General features: G+C 28.6%; 1 protein-coding gene and 1 long non-coding RNA gene across 2 annotated transcripts in view; one reads left to right on the top strand and one right to left on the bottom strand.

Moving 5' to 3' along the window:
• Positions 1-10,225, bottom strand: part of LOC107450523 (fatty acyl-CoA reductase 1) — a 42,190-nt gene extending 31,965 nt beyond the window's left edge. The window contains exon 1 of the mRNA XM_016066338.4: positions 10,024-10,225. Coding sequence (XP_015921824.1) covers positions 10,024-10,125 — 102 coding nt within the window. The 5' untranslated portion in view covers positions 10,126-10,225. The remainder of the gene's footprint in view (positions 1-10,023) is intronic.
• Positions 1-19,962, top strand: part of LOC139427071 (uncharacterized) — a 61,380-nt gene that overhangs the window by 19,816 nt on the left and 21,602 nt on the right. The gene's annotated exons all lie outside the window — the stretch shown is intronic.

The following is a 19,962-nucleotide window of genomic DNA, read 5'->3' as shown; positions in this document are numbered from 1 at the left end:
CCAAATTCATTCATATCTTTTTATAATTTACTGTTTTTATAAATTTACATAAAAAAATATCAAACAATGGAAACTATTTTTTTAATCTTTAAGAACGACATCGAAAGATATGGATAGATAGCAGAAAAAAATAATAACAAAATGTGGGTGATTGTATATATATGTACGTTACTTGTATACTACTGAATTTTTTTGATTTTATAAATTTATATTTTATCCTATGGAATATTTTACAAAAACAGAATCCTGCAAACTTTGAATTCCCATAGCTGATATCCATGCAGTTTTTCATACTGAATCCAAAAAATAAATAAATAAAATTCATTTCATTGCATCAGAAGTTTTTGCAAGCTTGAAAATTTTAGAAAATACAAGACATCAAAATAGATTCAAAAGTTTTTTTTTACCTTCCCTATGCTATTCTAAGGTTCGATTTTGATTCTTTGAAAGGTATTTACATAATTCTCATAGCTTCACAGTTGAGAAATCTGAAGAGGGAGGCGGGAGTTCACTAGCTACTAAATTATTTTATGAAAACTACCATAAAGTTAGCCTTCATGCTTATTTTAGGGCATTAATTTATTCATTATAATCAATTTACTTTTTATGAGGCATCTCATATTTTTTAAAACCATCCTTACTTCTTCATTTATCCTTAATATTTAACAGTCCAAGATACTGGCAATTTTTTTCTTTCTGCTGAAATTTCTTTCGACACTCTTTTACATTTTCCACTCATGCTTTCAACGGTTTCCTTCTTTCATGTTCCCATATATCGTCCATGCAGTAGTAATCAATCTTCCTCATAGTAATCTGATTTCTGTTTACATAATCTTCTTTTATCTGGTATCCAGTTGAAATTTTTATTTATTTCCTCAGTTCCGAAAATTTCCAACAATTCCTTAAAGAGCAGCAGGATTTCCTAGAAAATGGTCATATTGTGGCATTGCAAGAAATTTTCATGCTCATTAAATACCCTAAATTTTTGTGCTTCTGCATAGTTTTTTTTCGTCAAGTTTCCTGAAGATAAATTAGAGGAAAGAAGAGTTTAAAGGGAAGAATGTCTCTTCCAAATAAAATACGTAATAATTACAGTAAATAAATAAAAATTCAATAAATATTGAGCCGCGATGGCTCAGTGTTTAATGCACTGAACTGTGATTGTGAAGAACTGAGGTTCAGTTTCCAATGGCGTCTTGAAGCCCACCCGGCTTCAGACTATTAGTCTGAAGCTGGGGGGTAAAGGCGGCCTGTGCGCAGTGCTGACCACATTACCTCAATCATATTGTTGGTCACAGAAATGTGGTAGGGCCTTAATCTTCATGACTCCCCTGGCGCAGAACTGGATGTTGAGGTTGATGACAAAAAATTAAAAAATCACGAACACACAATTGGTTGTGGCGGAATGCTATACTTTACTATACAATATCAAAGTTAAGCTCATTTCATTTGAAGAAACCTTTTCCGCCCCGCATTCAAATGCTTTGTTATATAAGAACACGGTATCAGCAATAGAGGCCAGCAATTTTGGAAACTAACGATTCTCAAAAAATTTCTGACATGCTGGCGAAATTGAAAATCAATTTTGAATTTATCTTTAAAAAAGTTCATAGGTCTCAATTCTCTAAAAAAAACTAAGAAACACAGTTATCTCAGGCTTGTGTAATTTGAAAAAAATGTTGAGATGACCTTGATAATTTATCGATTAACATGATAATGTAGGAATTTTACTTTATATTTTTTTTTTTAAATTTTTCGAATTTTAACAGATTTGCACTAGTGAAATCATTTGTGCTCGACGAGCAAGGATCACAAATTAGATACAACCTGTTTTAAATATCAAGATGAATAAGACGCTTCCTAATGATTACTTGATTACGCAATAATGTGGTACAACTAGATCACAAACTTGGTTTAAGGTAAATTTGAGCATCTTCAAATTGTCGTCATTTTAGTCTTACCGGATGCTTATTTTGCCAAAAATGTAAATAATCCACACAATAGCTGTTTTATTCTTTTAGATTTGCATTGCATTTCTCTTGTTCATAAAATAGAAAATTAGAATCACATTTATCTTACTTACACAGAGCAAGAATTACGAAGAAATAAATCTAAAAAATAAATTTGAGTTTCCAATATTTTCTAAAATGGGCGTGGAATGAGTAATTTAAGGTTTTTTGGAATCAAAATCGAAAGCACACTATATTGGAAAAATTGTATTGAAGTCATTAACTACCATGACTTGGCCGTCCATTTTATCTTTTATTGAAAAGACAAGATAAATGACAGAAAAGTCATCTGAGATTGCTTCTTCAAGTGAAAAGATCATCCAGCACACATGACCTTTCTTCTCGTTCCAGAAAACATTTTTAACCTTAAGCTCAATCTTATGCCTATGTTTTCTTGTGTTTCCTCGAAATATTCTTTTGAACTGGTTAACAGTTGATCTATGTTTAGTTGTCACGAGTTGTCTCACGTGTTAGGAAATATTTTTGATTAATTTGATATTAAAGTGCTAAGATTTATTCAAAAGCGTGTCTATCTAAGAAGGTCATTACTGTTAAAACGCTTTCACTTATTATTTCTTCTTTTCTTCATTTTATTCGGAAGTATTTTTATTAGTACTATTTGAAGGAAAACAGAGTCATTAACATTTAAAAATAATAACATGGAATAATTTTGTCTAGTGAATTCTATGGTTTACTTTGAAATCATTATTGTAATGCATGCAAAAAGAGGAAAAAAAACTTGATCCCATGTCATGAAAAAGTGCATACAATCTTTTATATATACAATCTTTGTCTTTCAAGCTATTTAGAAGAAAGAAAATGTAAAAACATTGTATAACTCTCCAACCTTTCACGTGAACTTAGAAAACTTCATGTCATTTATGGTATGTGTTATGGTATGGCATTTAAAACATCATGTCATTTAACTCGTTTATGACATTCAACAACTGACGTTCAAAAAAAAAGTTATACATTATTACATGCTCTCAGCGCGATGTACCTATGAATGCAAATTCTCTATAAATATTTAAATCATTCAAAATGAGTGTTAAAAATAAAATTTATATGACTAAGTTAAAAATTAAAAGTTAAGTTAAAAAGGAAATTTATATGACTGGGTTAACAAGGATTTCTAGAAATAAACTTAGAATCAAACTATAACCATTGAGAAATTGGAATATTAAATTTTTCTTTTGGGACCATATGTCAGCCTAGGTTTTTAATAAGAAAAAATTCTTTTCGCAAGTTATTGTCAGTCTTGGAATGTTTTGCTTTCTTCGTTGTTTTTTTGTAACTGTATTTTATATTTTTATTGAAATAAAGAAGTATTACTATTTAATTCAATCTCTCAATTGATACTTCAAGTATTTATACAGGACAGCAGATTTTTAAAGAAAAACTTCAATACTACACTTATTTAAATATTAATTTTAAATATAATAATAATATTAATTCATAGAATTTGAAAGAGTCAAATTGAATATTTCATCTAACAAACTTTGCAACAAAACTTATTGATGCAAATGTACTGAATTTGGAAATTTGGAAACGATGATAGCGTGATTATTATATTCCGAGCAAGTATTCCTATTATAGTAACCTCAATAATGCTTCAAATCAATTGATCATCATTTATATTTGTATCTTTATTATATTTGTGTCTTTATTATATTTGTATCTTTATTATATTTGTATCTTTAATATATTTCTATCGTTATAAAAGTTAATTGAAATTATAATTGTAAATTACGCTTCATTAATTCAAATATATATGTAATTATTTCTCACATATTATCTTAGTTTTGACTAACAGCTAGTAAATCATATTTAAAAACGCATGAATATACCCTGTAAAAATTCCTGATTAAATTACGGTATAATATACAGGCACTTGGGTGCATCATCCGTAAAATCCATTTAATCGTAAAATCCGCTTTTAACGTACCGTAAACTTCACAGAAATATTTATTTAATTAGAGTGATTCAGTTATTTTACGGTAATTATTACTCTAGAAATTAAGGCATATCAGATTTTTTGTTCCATAACATGTTCGGGTAAAAATGGATTTTTTGGTGAAAAGAACGGGCACCCTAAGTGCTCGTACTTTTTACAGTAATTTGATCCGGAATTTGCTGCAGTGAGGAAAACATAAAATTAGTAGTATAAACTTTGTCTCTATGCAGATTTCCATTAAATCTATAATGCAATCAATATTAAAATTCGTCATAAAGTGTTTACATAGAACAATCAATTCGTTTAACAGTTTTAATGGCACTAATTCGCTATTTAACTTATACATTTTTTCGTTTATAAGCAATATTATCTAAATATTTATAAATAAGTATCTTAAATATTTTATGTTTTATTTATTTGCAATAGAATTTAATTTCCAAAATATTGAAGGCAAACTATATTTCATTTTTGTTCATTTGTGAAAAACAAAATTAATCCAGTTACCCCAGTTAAATTTCACAAATAAATGTTTTTGTTGAATTTCATTTTTTGCATACGTTAGTTTCATATATTGCATACATTCGTCTTATTATTTGCAATGATTCAGTAATGTTGGAAAATCCAAAAGTGGTTTTGAAAAAAAGTTATTATCATAAATCGTAAGCATTTGTATTTAATACACTAGGCTTGCGTGACTAACATGTAAAAATGCTCCTTTAAAATAAAAGTTTTTTAGTAATGCAAGCCACGAAGCACGAGGTGTAGAAAACGCCAAATTACGATGGGTCGAAATATTTTTTCAACCAAAGGTTAACAGCATTTACTGAATGAATCATATTTCCAGCTACTGTTGAATTTATATATATATATGAATATATATATATATATATATATATAAGAATTGCCTNATATATATATTCAACAGTAGCTGGCTGGTTGCGTGCAAACGCAATATTTAGATTTATATTCCAGACTACAGCCAATTTTAAGAAGTCGTACGTTTAAAATTTTATTTCTCAAGAACTACTCAACCAATTGAGCTCAAATTTGGTATTTTGTCGTTTAAAATTTTCATTCTTTAAAATGATCTAAAAATGTGTATACCTCACAATTCAAAATGTTTTCGCCTATTATTAAAAACTTATAAGCAATTATTAAAAGTTTTTCTTTTCATGAATTTATGTTTCATAATCGTGTGCAAAAAATTTTCGATTCGCTTCAGAAGTTCTCGAGTTATGGCTAAATACGCCGAAAGCATAATTGACACATAAAAGTTCAACTTTCAACCGCTCTCCTGACTTACCTATTGGCACCATATTTCCCAGAATTCGGCTTTCCCCCCCCCCTCACCATATTTTGTGGGTCAAGAATCCGATTCCGTCTAAAAAACGATATGTTTACTCAGAATAAATATTTTTTCATGTAACATAACATAAATTAATTAGCATATTTAATTTGCGGCCCTATCTAACCATCAAGATTGAGTCCTTGTATGTGCGTGAAAATTCAATCATTAGTTCAAAAGTTAAACAAGGTGTTAACTTTTTTATTTCGCACACAGTAGATTTTGTTCAGCAATATGCACTTTTACAATAGTATCTTGCAATTATTCTGAACCTATCGAGACTACTTAACAATTAAAAGGAATAAGTGATGATCGGACGTGCTGAAAAATGTTTGATTGTTTAGTTTAGCGGATGGCCGTGGTACGTTATGCAACATCTTAGTACGCAAATGAGCAATCATTAGATAGAAAGTTATTTGGGATATTTATTATTTTTATTTTTTTTAATTTGTTTATTTTTATTTTGACAACTATTCTTTTTGTTGTAAAAAAATTTATTAGTGTAGATTCGAGTTCAGACAGTACACTGTAAATCAAGAGCAGCATATATGTACGGCCGGTTGACGTTAAGATTCAAATCTGAGTCATCTTATTTAAGAGGCGAGAGCCTTGGCCTCTGAGCTACAGCTGCTCTAGTATCTATGTCTCACTATTTTATTTTATATTTTATAACCGTCGTTGAACAGCCGACCTAATTTTGGGTTTACGACTACTAATGTTCAACTCCGTAGCCTTTTAATTTTGAACCAATCCAGAATACAAGGAAACTCCTGGATCAGTACCCCCAGAGGTATGTTTTTATGGGAACATGGAGGACATTGTGACTTAGCAGATTTAACGTGTAACACCACTTACTACACGGAGAATCTTCGGCCAGCTGAGATCGAACCCATGACCTCTTGGACATGGGCCCAGTGCCCTACCAACCAGACTATCCCGGCCCTGTGTCTCACTATGTTGAAAACTGTTTTTATCTTAAAAGACTTACTTATTGAAATAATATTTAAGTGTAAAAATCTTTAAAACTAGACTGGCCGCCAGTCTAAAAATGCGTGACAACTTAAATTACCAAAAAATTATATCTTAAGAATTATAACAATCAGGTAGAGTATCAGTTCGGCAATAAAATCGAATCGCAACTTTATTTATATGATGTTCAAAACCATGAAATAATTGCCGAAAAATAAGAGCAAATATCGAAAATAATCGCAAAATGATTTTTTAAAATAAGGTAGAGTTATCGTATGGTAAGCAAAACTGCACAGCAGAAACTAGAATTTGAACTGACGATTTTAATCCGCTTACGATTAGGATGAAAAACAGAGAAAAACCGTTTTTAACAAAACAGCTTTAAATCGTCAGATGTAAAGGGAAAGTCTGTAAAAATACGGTAAATTTTTACAGCGTATAATTTTGATAACAAATAACTAATTATAAGCACTGAAACCTTCCCTCTTTTCAAAAATTACTTTAGATATTTTTTACTAATTCAATTTAATCGCAACTTCTTATGTAATTTAATTTTTGGAACTATTAATTATGCGAAAGAAAATTTTTTTCCCATTAAATAAATTTTAGTTATATATAATAATTTTTCTATTATTATTTATAAAAATATTACTACTGTTATTATTCAATAAAATGCCAAATGTAGTAGTGTCAATGAAAAATGCTAATGATAAGCTTCTTTAAATAAAGTTCCAACGAAGCTGCAGTCTAATTATTTTTCATTAAAAAAAAATCAATTGTAATTTCTTGGGAATCATTTAACTAAATTTATTCACATTTTTGTATTTTAGTATATTAAATTACGCAGTTTTACATGTTGTAAAATTTCCAAAATAAGTTGTATATGATGCTGAATGTATAAAATGTATTTTTTCTTAATTGTGGCTACCTCATTTATTGAGAGTAAAAAATCGATATCCCTTTTTAAAATAAAAAGATCATATATATCTTAAAAATTTAGGATTTTGCATATGATTTCACAGCTTAATTTATCATTTTCATTAATTAATTATCCTAGTCAAGGTTATCCTATTAGATTACAACTGCAAGAAAATCTTAGCCTATATTAAATCTAAAAATCTTAACTGTTATTTGTTCTCAAAACTCCTCCCGTTTTTTGCCCTCCGTACAACGACAATAAACAAAATGTATGGGATATGGCTAATAATATAAATAATAAGTGCTAGATAAATATTTAAAAAAACTATGAGTGACTTGCATTACCCATTAAATATATTTTATTTCTGTTGTTGATATACCTTTAGATATTGAAAACGAACATCTGAAAATATATTAACTGACATAAGACAGCTTTTGATTGAACTCGACATCCTTTAACATATCTATATTTTCTTCTCTTCAAACAGTACTTGCAAAACAAAAATCAACTCAATCGGCAAAAGATAATACAGGTATTTTTAAAGTAAAAAAGGGAAGCTAGGCTTTTAGATAAGACATTGCTAAAATATTTGTTTAAGAAAAATAGATGTATCTTTTCCCTTCGAGAATTTTCTTCGCCATTTATTTATAGATAAAAATGTTTTACTGTCAAATCTCTAGCAATCAAGTTTTTGGTCTAGAAAAGTTATTTCTGATTTTATTAGTAACAAATATTATAGATTTTTAGAAATTCATAACTGAATTCATACATTTTTTTGTATTTCTAATTTCTCTTTGTTTTGGAATTTTACGAGACTATCCTTATTTCTTCACGCCAATCGCACGCAGTAATATAATTGACTATAATATGTATAAAATTTGGAAATAAAAATTGGGTTTATATGTATAGGGGAGAGTCGGGTAGCCCCGCCCACTGTCAATTTCATATTATATACCCACTGTCAATTTCATATTATGTATAGAATATTTTTTCAAGTCCATGGGCCATCGGACATTAATTGTTATATTAAAAAAAGATTATTTTCAAAGTTTCAAGTACTTATGCAGCTGGTAACATGGTAAACAATGGTTTTGAAAATATGTTGAACACAGTAGTCGTGAAATTAAGAAAAATTGGTTGAATGTTTCGATTAAACTTCATTTTAATGCTAATAAAATAATTTTTTCTATACATACAGCATTAAAGTATGTAGTCTTAAGTTTAATTTGCACAAAGAAAGAAGTTTATATGTGAAAAATTGTTCGAGTAATTACAAATTTACAAAAAAATTGGATTTCGGGTAGCCCCGCTCACATGAATGTCGGGTATCACCGCCCAATTTTATTTCGTCGATAAATGTACGGTTGCAAAGATTATTATTTTATTGCTTCAAATTTGAATGTTATATGCATTTTTAACAACAAATATTGTTGTTATTAAATGATAGAATTCACTAAAAGTATATAAATATGTAATAAATAAAATAATTTTGTGATAAAAATGATAAATGAGGTTTATCTATTGTCAATACATTGGTCATTTTCATTTACACCTGAAAAAACAGTCAAAAAACATAATTTTTGTAACTGGGCGGGGCTACCCGACACATTTTGAAAAGAGCTGAAAAACATGTTTTTTTAAATTTCTATTTTTTTAAGTTTAACTATTCTTTTTTTGGTTTATTCTTTTTGCATTATTTAATTAGATGATAAAACAATAGAAACATACAAAAATGTTGATTATTACTCAGTATTATACAGAAATATAAGCAATACTCCTTAAGTGAGCGGGGCTACCCGACTCTCCCCTACATATATATAACAGTTAACAATTTCAAATACTCGTCAAATGAACTAGCTTATAGGTCTTGAAAAATTGTTCACGTAATTTTCTCACCGGTGTATGATTTTCATATTTGTTTTTCAACTTAAATATCTCAGTATTTCTTTCAGGTGCTATTGTGTATCAAATTTGATCAGATAAATTTCATCCGTATTATTTAATCCTTTGGGTCACCGGTGAACCTTTTATATATATATATATTTTATGACTCTCTAATTACAAGCAAAAATATATTTGATATTTTAATAATTGTAAAAAACAGTCTAATGGTTACTAAAAAAATGGTTACTGAAAGATCAGAGTAATATTTGTACTAAAATGTAAAATCCAAAAAAAGAGTAGTTTGAAATTTTTCTTTCATTCCTATTCAAAAATTTATGACTAATGAGTTTTGTAAACTAAAAAAAATGTCAGTGATGAATTACTGTTTCCCTTATATCTAAATAACTGCAAATTTGATATATTTTTGTTTGGAAGTGAGCTGTGATTGGAAAATTTTGCCTTTAAGACGAAAAAAAGACAACGGTATTTCCTGTATTTCCTAACAGTAAACTATTTAAATGCTAATTATAATATGTTTTACTTATTTTGATGTAAATTATTAAAAATTAATTAAAAAAATTATGAAAAATATGTCCAATAAAAATTCGCCGTCAAAGCATTAAAAATAACCTTGATGTTTTGAAGAAACTATAAAATTAAAAAAAAATCTTTTAAAATTAATTGATCTTTTTATCATTTAGTCACAATTCAGGAATTAAAAGTTGAAAAAAGATCTTAAATAAAATAATAATAGTAGAACAAATTTATCAAATTTTAAATATATGCTAATTACATACATTTAAAATTTGAAAAAAATTCAAATATATGTCAAAAAATTCAAATATATGTCAAAAATAAAAATTTATATTAAAATATGTAATTATAAATAAAAATATAATTCGTTCAAATGAAAACGGAAACACGAAAATTATTATTTACTCACAACTCCTAAATATCCAGCAGCTCCAGTTATGAAAATAGATTTTCCATTATAAAAGTCAGGAACGCGGCGTAAATTGACCCGATCTTCACTCTGAGGGAACATTGTTGAAATTAGGAAGGATACTGGTCATTCATGCATTTAAGTAACAAACAACTCGTTTCGAAAGAACCCCTTTCACTGATATTCTAACGTGACCCTGAAGATTTTACTCAGACGTTTTTACTCTCCCCTGCAGCTACGTTAATTGCTTTCACCATATAGATTTCCCTCTAATATGCAATTTTTTAGATCCAATATACATATAATTCTTTAAAGTTCGTTTTCGTTAGTGATGATCTCTTATTATGAAGAAGAAAAAAAAAGAGTGTTGTTGGAGTGTAAGATGAAAGAGATTAGTATCAAGGAATGAGTAATCCATACTTTTTTTTTGTCTTCTCTTCTTTTCTTTTTTCATTTTTCTGGAAATGGAAAGCTACTTAAAACTTATTTCCTCGTTTTATAAAAGGGCATTGTATTTCATAAATATTGATTCAAATACATTATTTATGCATCATTATATCTCTAAGGAATACAAATTTAACACTCTTAAAGGTTATACTGTTTCCGAAGCAATAATTCTAACGAATTTTTTTTTCCGTATACAATTTGTTAAGACAATTTTTATTGTTATTATTATTAAGAGTTGATACCTAGACATGTATTTGATTATAAATGCAGATTACCTGCAGTTATTACCACCATAAAATATCTGTTCCGCTTTAACAATATTAAAATGAGTTACAAAATCAAATTACTATTTAAATTAAACCAAGCTTTTTTTAAAAACAAATAATTTTAAGCATTATTAGCTGTCAAAAAATAGTTATTTGAATAAAAATTACCTGCTTCCAGGTTTAAAAAAAAAATTTAAATCTTTAAAAGGCACTCATAAATTGATGTAACTGAAATACATTGAAAGTAAAATAAATTATAATAAATGAGAGGCAGCGAGTAACAAAACAATTTTAATGTTTTTTAATAGAGATTCTCAGATATTTTTCAATAAAAAAAAATCAATGAAATGTTTAACGAGGAAAAATGGATAAAATCGAGAACGATTTCATTATTTTAAAAATTGCGTGTAAATTGTGGCAAAAAATTAAAAAATCATTTTATAACTTACTTTTATGTATTTTTTCTTTTTCTTATCCTTTGAAACAATACGAACATTAAAAAAAATGCTCCATGTAATTCTTGAAACAAAAATGCTTGCATTACCTCGAAACGAGGACGAAGCCTGGAGGGTGGGGGGGGGGAGATGCAGAGTCATAAATTTCAACATACATTATAAAATCCCAGAAATTTCAGGAAATAATTTTCAACAAAATAAACTTTATGTGTTGAAACTTTTTTTTCCTACTCCTGATACACAGAACAGAAAACAAAATTTTTGATTAAGAGGCTCCGCTCATCCTAACTCTTGTAGTTGCTTCTTATAATTTTTTTTTTTTTTTTAAATCGAGATTTTTCAAAAAAGCAAATATCATTTTGCCCCTCCCTTGTGGAGTGGGGATGCGAGCTGTTATGACCAACAGCTTACCTTTAAATAAACCTTTATGTAACGTATTATGGATTATGACTTCATTATTAAAGCTGAATACAACAATGATAACAGGGATGTAGCCCTGTTATTTTATATATATATATATATATATATATATATAATTTTGGATGAAGTTTATAAATAAAAGTGGCCCGTTCGACACGTCAGACTTCAAATTAAGTGCATATTCGCATGCCGTAGGGTGGCCCACGTAGTATATTTTACTTCAAGTTAAACTGTTAATATTTCTTAAACTATAAATCGAATACTACATTTTCTTAATCCATCGCACTCCCTAAAAATTTTTCTTCACACCTTCGCAATTTCAAGTTTCCAAGTCTCATAGTTTTACAGCAGCAAAACAAAATGAGACATTAAGTTGAGCACCCAAACAGTGGCAATGTCTCCTACGATTTTTTAATATATGAAAAAAGATAATACTAAATAATGGAATAGTACGGTGGCAGGGAAAAGTTTTTATAATTTCTTTTCCAATTTTTAGCGATCTCAATAAATAGTTAATATATATCTTTTATTATATCCATATTTCACCAGATCTTTTTAATTTGTATCTACAGATTTTCCTGATTATTGTTAAAAGAAAAAAAAATTATTTCTTCGCTGGAAAATCCTAAATATTGAGAAAAAAATATATACAATTTTCCTTCAGGCAAGTAAACAATTTAATCGACAAATTGTTGAAAACATGAAGAAAAAAAAAAAAAGAATTATGATCACATATTGCTTACTAAAATTTTTCAAAATTTAGAGATACCTAACTAAAAAAAATTACAAAATTTATTGAAGAGGTAAATTTATTTCATATGATTTGAAAATTCTTGTTGACAAAAGTACTCGATTACATAATTTAAACAAAGTATTCTCAATAACCGCTCTTCATACAATTTAAGAATCCTTGTCAAAAATGAAGACAAAAAGTATGCACATTATGTTAAATAATCAAAAGCTCGGCTTTAAACTTGTCCCGCCTCCCATACTAGGCATCCAGGGAATACTATTGAAGGATCAGTTTTGGTCAAATCCTCAATTCTCTATCCAAAAAGTCTTTTAAAAATCTCTATTATTTTCTTTTTGTTCCAGTTTCTTTTAATGGTATCAAAGTTGAAATTTTTCGGGAAAATATAATTCTTAAATCATTATAAACTGAGCAGGCAGTGAGTATGTGTTCGATATCTTCATAACTCTTGCAAACTTTACAGTCGGGTCCTTCCCGAACATTTATGACTGATAACTACCCTGGGCTCCATAGTTAGTTAGAAATTGATTGATATAAAAGTTAGAGTAGATTTTTCGATTATGAAAGAAATCAGATAAATAACCAGAAGGAACTGCAGCGGAAAGATATTAATTAAAAAACTTCATTCGCTTCAAAAATGTACAGATTAGAAATAACAGTCAACATGATTCAGGCGCTCAAATAATATTCTTTTTCAAGAATATAATTTTAGCTTAAAAATTTTGGTGGAAATAATTTTGGCATTATCAGATTTTTTGGACTATTAACTGTACTTTGTTGGAATCTTAACATAAATTCAATTCCGACAATGCCAAAATTATTTCCACTTCAGTCACATCAGCTCATCTTGATGCCCTGGAATCTTGTTTTATTCATATGGATGATGATTCTCTTGTTAACAACATTAATTCCTCACCACACCACCTCTCCATAGCGCCTGATTTGCCTCTCTTAGCCACTGTGGTCTGTTTTTCATCTCGGTTACTGTGTTTCTTCTAGTTTTGTTTCTCACCTCAATTTTTCTATCTTTTTGTTACAACTTTTCATTTCATTTTTCAAATCACTTTTATTTCTTCTCATTACGTCTGGCAAGCCTTGAAAACGGGCGCCTGTTTTTTAGCTCTTAAAACATGTCAACTGCTATTTCTTATTTATACATTTTTGAAGCGAATTAAGTTTTTAATCAGGAAATATCTGAAAGCTTCAGTTTCTTGGGATTATTTATTCAACAGCTGGCATGTTTCAAGAGTTCAAAAACAAGAAATGCACCCCCTCTACCTTAAATTCGATTGGTTTCACCAAGCAGGCTTGCTGGTATTGGCATGTCGCATTAGAAACAACAACCACAAATATATTCTCGCTTACCTCAACAATTACTCATCAAATTTCGAAAACGTTTTTATTTTTTCTTCCTTTTCTTTATGTTATCTTCGCGAACCCCAAAGTGTGTTTGCTTTTGTCTTCGTTTTTGCCAAGGATTTTTAAAATATATATTAAGGATGGTCTTCGCGGAATTTCCGACATTCGACGGCTTAATGGTTACATCTGACAAATATAAAAAGGTTAATTAATAAAATTTGGATTAAAATTTATTCTATTGAATTTTCATTAAATTCACCAAAAAAATAATAAATCAGAAGCATTATATTAAAAACTTTTCAAATATCAAATTTATGTTTTTTTTTTCTTCCAAAAATTCAACTGCTACAAAAATATTTTTCCACTTGTTTCAGCCTATTCTTGATTACATATATTCAAATATAATACACCAAATTGTTAAATTAAATTTACCTAACTATCTAGAGTTATCCGGTGTAAGTAGCGAATTTGCAACTTACGGTTTTTATAAAATATATTTACTTTTCGAATCTTTTGAAAGCAACAATATTAACAAGACGAAAAAAAATTACTGGAAAAATTAAAACTAATCGATATACATGATAATATTAATTGATAAAATATTCTTTAATCATACATGTTTTTAAAAGAATCTATAGCAAAAAAATTATAGTTAAAAAAGAGTAATGTCATTTTCGAGCGTAGAGGTCAATAAATATCATTTAATGCATTGCACAATTGTCCAACTTTAAATTACTTCAATGACAGCTTCATTTACCTAAATTCATTCATTCTCTTTCAAACTTTAATACGCCTAAGACAAAAAGTTGATTAAAAGTAATTTTTATTTCTGTCTAAGCCATGAAACTCACAGGTCACGGTCATACAGAATCGAGGAAAAAATCTCATTAGATATTCTCTTTCTTATTCAGAATAATTTTGATGGTTATTGCCATCATAATTCATCTCTTTTTTTCACTATTATTTAAATTAATGTAAGTTACGTTAAGGACAATGTATAATTTTTTTCGTTACGATATAAACTTTACGATATTATACGTTTTTAAATTTCCTGACAAATAATGTACGGAAATTTATAAACTCTTGTTTGAAGTTTACTTTTTTTTCTGTATATTATTGTATGCTAGTGTGTCTGGACAATGTGCATCCTTAACTAATATTAACAATAATTATTCCTAACTAATACTACCTAGCAATAAATTAACAATACTATTATTGTTACTATTCTCTCTTGTAACTTAAAATAGAAAAGAGAAGAAAAAAAACATTATCCCCATGGAAAGAGTTTGTCTGTATGTAAGTGCACGGAAAATGATAGCCAAGCTCCCATCGCGAACGCATATCAACATCGCCAACTTTTGAAACTACGTTGCACAGCCTCCTTTTTGCTTACTTTCTTATTATCAAAATAATCCATGAACCCTAATAAAAATTATCAAAAATAATAACTGAAAATCGCAACAAATGTACGTCTTTCTGTTCGCATTTAAAGAAACTGATGAAAGAATAATAAATATTGTTTCTCGCAGACGATTTTCTTCTAATGTAAGTTACGTTAGCGAACAAACGTTAACAACCATTACAATTCCGGCGAAACAAACGTTAAAATTCTTTTTCTCGCATTTAATTTGTTAAGAGCATAAGACCACCATTTTTAGTGGCCCAATCAAATCCAGTGCTCCTGCACCGTCATATAGTTATTTCTTTTTGATGAAGAATGTTCTCCGTATTTGTCTATATGTGTCGCCAAGTTTAGGATTCCAGCAAGACTACGAAACTATAACCTTTTTTAAATAATTATATGACTATATCGTAAAAGATAGCATGAACTAAATTTTTGTCTGGCGTGTTTAACTTTTAAAAGCTTTCATATTGTTAAGAAAGCATATTTGTATAATTTGATAACGAAATAAAGCAGAATGCAGGCAGTCGTGGATGATTACTTAAATCCTATAACGCAATGGTCTTTTTATAACTTGTAACAGAGTTTAATTCTGTTAAATTCCACTTGGGCACCATTTTTTTCAGTAGTTCCTTAGAATGTATGAAATGTATAATTGGAATTTTTATTCTAATCCGCTAAAAATATAAATAGTAAAAATAATAAAAATCCTATCATTAGGTATAAAGTTATTCAAGGTATACCGCTATTTTTATTTTATGCCTAGCTACTAATTAATATCGGATTGGCTACATTTTCATTCACTGTAAAAACTACGGTGTAATAACTCTCCGAATATGATGTTTATTCTCCTGAAAAATTGGATGAAGAAGCACTTTATATCAGGTCACTTCCGAAAACACCGATGTTGGTGAGCTTTGAATATTGTCTCTAGATTGTTTACATTTTAATACAAGCTGGCGTGAGTTATTGGAACTCTTCGACGCTGCTATACATCAACCAAAGCAAAAGGTTTCCGTTTAAATACGTATGTATGTTGTTAGTTGTGTTATAAGGAAAACAAATTATATTTTACAACAAATTATATTTTATAATTCAAATTATAAACAAATTATATCTTATAATTCAAATTATATTTTAATTTTTAAATCTCTGGGGGATGCACCAAGTGATTTTATCATGTATAATTTCTATCCGTTGCCATTCTGTTAAATCTAGTTCGCATTCGTCTTAATATTCTCTCTGCGCTAAGTGTATGTTTGATTTACGAGCTTATCTCCTTACTATATATTGCATCGTAAAAATAAATTTAAAAATAAAAAATTAACTCTTATATGTATTGCATCTTACTGTTTTAAATTTTAGCGCTACTGAATACAAAAGAGAAAAAAAATTAGTGACGGCTACTTTACACCAAGTAGTGTATAAGAGAACAATCTTGATGCAGTGAAACACTTAGGGGAACACCACTTCTGTGTGTTGTATCACGCTTATATTATTATCAAGTCACATCCTTCTGTATTACATTAAATAAAAGTTACTTTTCTAAAATAATCTGAGCAATATATAAAATTCAAATGGAAACTTAAATTCTTTTCAAACTGGTTCCGATTACATAATAATCATTTTTAGGTAGATTCATACTTACAATTTAAAAATAAATCGCAAGGCCTAGCAAAATATCGTTAAGAACATAAATACTTCAGGGTTCTTCATTACGATTTTATTATATGAAGTTGTATAAGCCATCTTGTTTCGAAAAATGTTTCAAAATTTATTCTAGCAGGATAATTGCAGGTTCTTAATTAATTAAAGGGAAATACTGACTTCATAAAATTAAATGTCACGAACATGAATTTTTTTATTAATATATAAAAAATAATAGCTTAAAATAGTTAATGACATGCTTAATTTGGGCGGGTATTAACGGAAACTTTGTTCATTTACCACAAACTAGAAACTGTAAATAATGGAGATTTAATTCACTTTCATAAAAGCTTACTGCCAATTATTTTCACAACAATAATAAGAAAGCTTTGAAAAAAAGTTAAAGGAAAATCATTTGTAGATATTCTAGAGAACATAGCTCATCTCCATGCCGAAGTTAAAAAACATAATAAAAATATGAACGTCAATGACTAGAGGATTTTATTGTTTTGCAAGCTTAAAGAACTTTCAGACTCATAAAAAAGAAAGTCTTACAATTCTTTCTCTTTAAAAAGCTGATGAATAAATAATCGGGATATCGGGATATCTAATGAATAAATAATCGATACGAACTAGGTTAAGAATATCTTCAAATAATTCCAAAAGCATGGTTGTGGTATTTTATTAGAGCATGAAAAATAGATGATAAAGATTAAAGAAAGGGTTAGTTTTTGAAAAGAAACCATCTTAATTTCAGTAGAAGTTAATTAAAACTAATTTGAACTTATTTGCATAATCAAGCTCATATTATGTGCAATAAACTTGGCATATACAAAAAAAAATTTTTTTATAAAATTTCTTTAACTATATAAAATTAAAATTTTAAAATGGAGAGAAAAAGAAAGTTCATCACTGAACGTTTTTAACTTCTAATTTACGTTTTTAACTTTATTTTTCAATTCTTCTAAATGTTGCTATCATCATAGTCAATACAGTTCAAGGGCATGGGACAAAATAATGATGAATCCCACTTTGCAGTTATTCAGGAGAGTGTTTTTGACGAAAAACACCATAGTTTTCATAAAGACAAAAATGTGTTTCTGTGTATTGTGCTGTCACTTAGTGAAAAATTCCGAAACCTTGTGAAGTATTTATATGTAAACAATACTAAGAAACAATTTGATGTAAAAGTGTCACCTTTGGAAAATAAGCGTCATATCACTGTTTCATGACAAGCTTTTAATATGAAGATGGAGCCAGAGACTAGGAATCGTTTTTTGATTCTGTTAGCGTTTAAGCAGTTAGTGAAGCTAATTCTATATTAAACCAACCTCTTATTTTTTGTTTTGTGAATGAAATGTAAGCATTCAACGAAAATAGTCATAAGCCTTGGTATTTTAAAACAGCAAATGTATGCTCATGTCTTCAACTTCTTTTAGATTAGTAACAGTAAATAATTGAATAATTAAATTAATCGGTTTATTAAAACGTGTAACTAAATTCCACACTTTAAAGAAATTTCGTGTACCTGAACATAAAAAATGGTGGTATCTACGGTAGAAGTGTTCCACTGAGCATTTCCCTACACCAAGAACCAAGAAAATTCCTGAGTAGTGAAACATCTAGAATGATCACTGTTCACTACTTTTGGTGTTAAGTAGTACTGGTGCTAAGAAACTGTGAAATTAAAAATAATATATATATATATATATATATAATTAGCNTAGATATATATATATATACATTATGTATCGTATTAAATGGTCCAAACTTTTGACCGTTCTCCTGACTAAACTATTGTATTTTCCAGATTGTGGCTTTGGATTTTGTGAGTCAAAAATCTGAATCCTTTGGATCAGAAGGAGTTTTGTTAATGCAGTGAAAAAGTAAAAGTGGGTTACTGTGTCTGGTTTCATAACTTCATAACTTAATAAACTTGTGTAAAATATCGTCTTCTCTGATTGATAAACATATTTAAGGTTGCGCTCTTTGACCATTAAATTGAGTCTTAGTACGTGCAAATCTGGTCATCACATCGAAAGTTAGAATTATAAAGGGTGAAATCTTTTAATTTTGAGTCCTTTAGAGTAAGTCAAAAAACAAAACTCAATCTTGATGTTTCGTTGATCTTGTTGATTTTTCATTATTAAAAAAATCGCTTCATTCTGCCAGCTTTGTGAGTTGTGTGGTTGGATAAAGATAATTTGCTTATAGCATCCTGATGCTTCTATACATTCTAAACGGATTTTCGCAAATTCGTAAAATGTAAAATTCATAAGATGTCGCTCAGTATGTTCTTCAATTGCGATCAGCTACATGTATCATCATATATCGCTACTATAATTTCGATGCTTGATTTCTTTTATTACAAACTTACTTTACTATTCATACCATCAATGCATATAAATATCTGATACAATAGATTCCTTTTAAACAGAGCTCTTAAGGTTCCTAAAAAACAGAAATGATGGCAACAAAACTACGATGACAAATGTCTTTGATCAGCTTTTATCACATGATTTATTGATCAATTTCAATAACGCCAAATGTCTTGTAAACAAAATCTTAAGTTTTGAAATTTTAATTTTGTAATTAAGGATAACTTCACAATTGCAATATCGATGCCATAGTTTCCTTGATGTTTTAAGAACCGCATGAACCCCGTTAAAATAATAAAATACAAATGTTTGCTTTTACGAGCATAAGATTCTGATTAAAATAATGATCGAGATTCAAATGAAACTTATTGATAAAAACTTCATTGGCTTCAAAAAATATGAAGATGGTAATAAAAGTCGGCATATTACGATTATTCAAAAATATGCACCGATTATCAAAACTTACCAGAAGAGAATGAGGAAGACAAAAGTTATTTGAAACAGAAAATGTGAAGTTGCGAATAAAAAGGAAAAATAAAAGTGAAAAATAAAACTGGAACAACCACAGTAGCCGAGAATCAAATCGAAAATGGTATCTGACGATTTCAATTTTCGTCAACATAGGAGTTTTCAGAGGTGAAAATATAATCTGCGAAAGGATGATATGAACGTAATCTCACTGTTGGGTGCTCCTCTTTATCGGTGTTAGGAATAGTTAAGATTTCAAACTACACAACTTAAAGTGTATATGAAAGCTTGATTTGGTGTTAACCTGAAATAAAGAGTTCATTTAAAGGGCATTTTGGATTGTTCA

This window comes from Parasteatoda tepidariorum, chromosome X1 (genome assembly GCF_043381705.1).
Source record: "Parasteatoda tepidariorum isolate YZ-2023 chromosome X1, CAS_Ptep_4.0, whole genome shotgun sequence".
In the NCBI taxonomy this organism is placed as follows: domain Eukaryota; kingdom Metazoa; phylum Arthropoda; class Arachnida; order Araneae; family Theridiidae; genus Parasteatoda; species Parasteatoda tepidariorum.
Note: the sequence above shows the minus strand (reverse complement) of the source record. Positions and strands in the feature narration are given on the sequence as shown.